General features: G+C 37.7%; 2 protein-coding genes across 2 annotated transcripts in view; one reads left to right on the top strand and one right to left on the bottom strand.

Moving 5' to 3' along the window:
- Window positions 1-165, top strand: part of LOC134813284 (MMS19 nucleotide excision repair protein homolog) — a 3,729-nt gene extending 3,564 nt beyond the window's left edge. The window contains exon 11 of the mRNA XM_063820974.1: window positions 152-165. Within this exon, the coding sequence (XP_063677044.1) occupies window positions 152-165 (14 nt within the window). The remainder of the gene's footprint in view (window positions 1-151) is intronic.
- LOC134813368 (uncharacterized) overlaps window positions 1-5,620 on the bottom strand; it is a 359,978-nt gene that overhangs the window by 233,315 nt on the left and 121,043 nt on the right. The gene's annotated exons all lie outside the window — the stretch shown is intronic.

Raw genomic sequence — 5,620 nt, 5'->3', positions numbered from 1 at the left:
AACTGTTAAAAAGTTATCAACTGTAGTAAACTATAAAGTTATAAATGCTACCAACTTGAAACTATCCGAAGAATCTACGCATGTGCGACCAATTTGCCACCTTAACAAGTTCACTTCACCTATAACCTTACTTACACCCAACTCATTCCAGGTAAAAGCAGCTAAGCAGTAGCGCATGTCAGGCTTTATTTCAGTACTAAAATTGAACATAGGCACCAAATGAATTTTGTTGGCTTTCACAACCTCGGGATGAATATGAAGTCCCTCAGGATATTCTTCCTGATCAAAACAAATGTTTACTTTGAACTTGTGGGGTTGCCCTGATTTTATATCAGGGGTACACTTTAGAACGAATCCACATTTTCCAGGAAGATGACAATTATTAGTGTCAGGGTGCTTGAAATTGAAGGCATAAGATTGCGAAGTCTCGAACAAATCTTTGACTGTACTTAACATCTTTTTGTTCCTCCCGACTACTCTTCCAACTCGTCTAACACTCTCTTCCCTAGACGTAAGATCATTTCCATGTTCTTTTATTGTAACGGCGTCTTGGGTATTCCATGGAGAACACGATTCAAGGAATTCAGACGATATTCTGCTCCATCCTCTCTTGCAACGAACAATTTCTATTTCATGTACCATGTCAGGGGTAAGAAATTGACTGCAAACCGGAAGCCCTTCAATCAACATGTACAAATTTGAAACAAGAGGAGATTCTTTAGCAGCATCAAGATATTGCTGGGTACTCAGTCCTCGAAATGTCTCATATGAGCAAAAGATATTGGGAATTTCTGTTGTATTTTGGGGAAGTACAGGTGCTGATAAAACGGTCTTTGATGACGAAGAGGAACTCGTAATTTTCTTAAACTCCTTCACTGACTTCTTGTACAACTTATTCACAAATAATGCATCAGAATCAGATGACTGCGTGGCATTATCTAAAACATCAAACAGGTCCTCAAAGGAAGCCTCATCATCTGAAATACATTTACAAAGATCAACATTCTGTAGGAGGTAACGAGAAGCTTCATCAAACATCGTTCTCTCACTCTCCAGATTCTTCTTCATTATCTTCAACAAGAAAACATGATTACTCCTTGTAATCTGCAACATTAAATCTAGTTGACTAGTTTCTAGTTCAGAGTAATTCCTCATGTAGGGCTCAACAAATATCTCAGCTCTGTTCTCCAAACTACAAATCTTCTCTAGAACCAGGTCTAGAAACTTGTTACATTTCATGACCGTGCTACAAAACCTGGCCTCCTCAAACAAGAACAACAAAGTCTGGTAATCAGAGGAGGGACTCACCCCACCCACCAGGCTGGTAAAGTAGTTCCCACACCTCCCTGCTAACCACTCTACTTTGAACACGTGACACAGCTTGTTAACATCTCTGAACAAGTGTTTCTCCAGCAGGATCTCCCCGCTGTACAGGGCCCCCAGGAACCTCTTCACCGCCTCCCCCGTAAAGTCCTCCATCTGTAGCTCTGTCTGGTGTAGTTCCAGGAACAGGTGAACAAACACTGAACTGTGGTAAGACAGGATCAGGGAGTTTGCTCTTTTTTCCTCTCCTCCTTGTAACTTTAGGACAACGTTTCCGTGAAACTCACAGTGTAGGTTCTCTAGTCCAAAATCTAGCGGTACTGTCACTTTCGGAGCCATGTTTCTGATAAGGTAACTGATTAGTAGAGGAATTGTAAAATAATTCCTGATATTATATAATGACTTGGATATATTTCTCTCACAAGTAGTTTATTTTAGTAGTTCAAAAAGATAATACGAGTTGTCATTTATGCGTTGTATATTGTATATAATATTACCAGTCAAGCCATGGTTGAACTAATGAAAGTTACTTTCGGAGCCATGTTTCTGATAAGGTATGTTATCAGTATTAATTAGCTCTTCTACTTCTAGAGGAATTATACACTATATACAGTCATTCTTTATATAATGAGCTTCTGAATGTCTGATTAGATGTTGGATTATGAAAACGTCGAGAATATTCAAGTTAATAGTTATCTTGAAAATAAATTATTCAATTATTCACATACAATACAATGTTCAAACTTTTATTCTAAACATTCGTATCAAGGTTAAAAAGTTCTACATGCGTGAAAAGTAAGGCTCAGTCATGATTTAATGGGCAAATCCAAACCGAGAGAAGTTAAATCGAATTAAGAAATCTAGATTATAGTAATTGTAACATTGAGACTTGCTTTCTTCAACTATATACAAATCTTCATATCTAACTTACCATCAGCTGTCTAAATTTAAAGAATTCATTAGAAATCACATCTATTTGGAGATTATTCCTACTCTAAAGATATCCAACTGTTAAAAAGTTATCAACTGTTGTAAACTATAAAGTTATAAATGCTACCAACTTAAAACTAATCAGAGGATACATACGTGTCCGACCAATTTGCCACCTTAACGAGGAACCTTCACCAGTAACCTCACTTACACCCAACTCATTCCATGTAAACGTGGCTAAGTAGTAGCGCATGTCGGGTTGTATATCTTTACTATGATTGAACATGGGCACCAAATGAATTTTGTCTGCTTTCACAACCTCAGAATGAATATGAAGTCCGTCAGGATATTCTTCCTGATTTAAACAAATGTTTACTTTGAAATTGTGTGGTTTCCCTGATTTTATATCAGGGGTAAACTTTAAAACAAATCCACATTTTCCAGGAAGATGACAATCAGTAGTGTTAGGGTGCTTAAAATTAAAAGCATATGATTGTGAGGTCTCAAATAGATCTTTGACTGTACAAGAATTCCAACTTAACATCTTTTTGTTCGGCCCAACTACTCTTCCAACTCGTCTAACACTCTCTTCCTTAGATGTAAGATCATTTCCATGTTCTTTTATTGTATCGGCGTCCAATTTGGCTTCTGGAGAACACGATTCAAGGAATTCAGGTGATATTCTGCTCCATCCTCTCTTACGACGAATAATCTCCATTTCATTCACCATGTCAGGGGTAAGCCATTCATCGCAAACATGAACCCCTTCAATAAGCATGTACAAATTTAATACAAGAGGAGATTCTTTAGCAACATTAAGATATTCCTGGGTTCTCAGTCCTCGAAATATTTCAAATGAGCAAAATATGTTGGGAATTTCTGTTGTTATTTGGGGATGTGCAGATACACTTGCAGGAAGGATGGTATTATTAGATGGTAAAGAGGAATTTAAAGTCATCGTTTTCTTAAACTCTTTCATAGATCGCCTGTACAATGTATTTACAAATGACGCATCAGCATCAGATGACTGCGTGGCATTATCTAAAACATCAAACAGCTCCTCAAAAGAAGCTTCATCTTCAGAAATACATTTACAAAGATCAACATTCTGTAGAAGGTAACGAGAAGCTTCATCAAACATCTTCCCCTCACTCTCCAGATTCTTCTTCATTATCTTCAACAAGAAAACATGATTACTCCTTGTAATCTGCAACATTAAATCTAGTTGACTAGTTTCTAGTTCAGAGTAATTCCTCATGTAGGGCTCAACAAATATCTCAGCTCTGTTCTCCAGACTACAAATCTTCTCTAGGACCAGGTCTAGAAACTTGTTACATTTCATGACCCTGCTACAAAACCTGGCCTCCTCAAACAAGAACAACAAAGTCTGGTAATCAGAGGAGGGACTCACCCCACCCACCAGGCTGGTAAAGTAGTCCCCACACCTCCCTGCTAACCACTCTACTTTGAACACGTGACACAGCTTGTTAACATCTCTGAACAAGTGTTTCTCCAGCAGGATCTCCCCGCTGTACAGGGCCCCCAGGAAACTCTTCACCGCCTCCCCCGCAAAGTCTTCCATCTGTAGCTCTGTCTGGTGTAGTTCCAGGAACAGGTGAACAAACACTGAACTGTGGTAAGACAGGATCAGGGAGTTTGCTCTTTTTTCCTCTCCTCCTTGTAACTTTAGGACCACGTTACCGTGAAACTCACAGTGTAGGTTTTCTATTCCGAAATCTAGCGGCACTGTCACCTTCGGGGCCATGGTGCTGATAAGGTAAGTTATTAGTATTGGAGAAATTATACAGTTAATCTTTCAATATAATAATCTGTCTGAATAACTGATTAGATGTTGTATTTGAACAAACGTCGAGAATATTCAAGTAAACAAACGTATTGAAAAGAAATAATTAATCAATTATTTATATACATTACAATGATCAAACTTTGATTGGACAAGTTTTTGTATCAAGGTTAAAAAGTACTACATGCGTGAAAAGTAAGGCTCAGTCCTGATTTATCTTGATATAATAATCTATCTTACTGACTCTTATAATATGTTTTATTATTAAAACATGGAGAATATTCAAGTTAACAGTCATCTTGAAAAGAAATTATTTTAAAAATTCATTAGAAATCACATCTATTTGGAGATAATTCCAACTCTAAAGATATCCAACTGTTAAAAAGTTATCAACTGTTGTAAACTATAAACTATAAAGTTATAAATGCGACCAACTTAAAAGTTTTCGAAGGATTTAAACGTGTGCAACCAATTGTCCACCTTAGCGAGGAACCCTCACCTGTAACCTTGCTTACACCCAACTCATTCCATGTAAAGGTGGCTAAGTGGTAGCGCATATTGTTGGGCGTTATATCAGTACTATAATATTGGAACATAGGCACCAAATGAATTTTGTCTGCTTTTACAAATTCATGATGAATGTGAAGTCCCTCAGGATACTCTTCCTGATTTAAACAAATGTTTACTTTGAACTTGTGGGGTTGCCCTGATTTCATTTCAGGTGTACATTTTAAGAGAAATCCACATTTTCCAGGAAGATGACAATCAGTAGTGTTAGGGTGCTTGAAATTAAATGCATAAGATTGTGAGGTCTGAAACAAATCTTTGATTGTGCAAGAATTCCAAATTAATATTTTTTTGTTCGACCCAACTACTCTCCCAACTCGTCTAACACTCTCTTCCTTAGATATAAGATCATTTCCATGTTCTTTTATTGTATCGGCGTCTTTGGTGGCTCCTGGAGAACACGATCGAACGAGTTCAGGTGAAATTCTGCTCCATCCTCTTTTACGACGAATAATTTCCATTTCATGTACCATGTCGGGGGTAAGCCAATCGTCGCACACCCGGATCCCTTCAATCAACATGTACAAATTAGGTACAAGAGGAGAATCTTTAGCAGCATCAAGATATTGCTGGGTGCTCAGTCCCCGAAATCTCTCATATAAGCAAAATATGTTGGGAATTTCTGTTGTATTTTGGGGAAGTACAGGTGCAGATAAAACGGTATTTGACGAAGAGGAACTCAAACTCATAATTTTCTTAAACTCTTTCACTGACTTCATGTACAACTTGCTCACAAATGATGCATCACCATCAGATGACTGTGTAGCACAATCTAAAACATCAAACAGCTCCTCAAAAGAAGCCTCGTCTTCAGAAATACATTTACAAAGATCAACATTATGTAGGAGGTAACGAGAAGCTTCATCAAACATCATTCCCTCGCTCTCGAGATTCTTCTTCATTATCTTCAACAAGAAAACAGGGTTACTCCTTGCAATCTGCAACATTAAATCTAGTTGACTAGTTTCCAGTTCAGAGTAATTCCTCATGTAGGGC

The sequence above is a fragment of the Bolinopsis microptera genome, chromosome 3 (genome assembly GCF_026151205.1).
Source record: "Bolinopsis microptera isolate Bmic1 chromosome 3, MBARI_Bmic_1.0, whole genome shotgun sequence".
NCBI lineage: Eukaryota > Metazoa > Ctenophora > Tentaculata > Lobata > Bolinopsidae > Bolinopsis > Bolinopsis microptera.
This window is presented reverse-complemented; position numbering and strand designations above follow the sequence as displayed.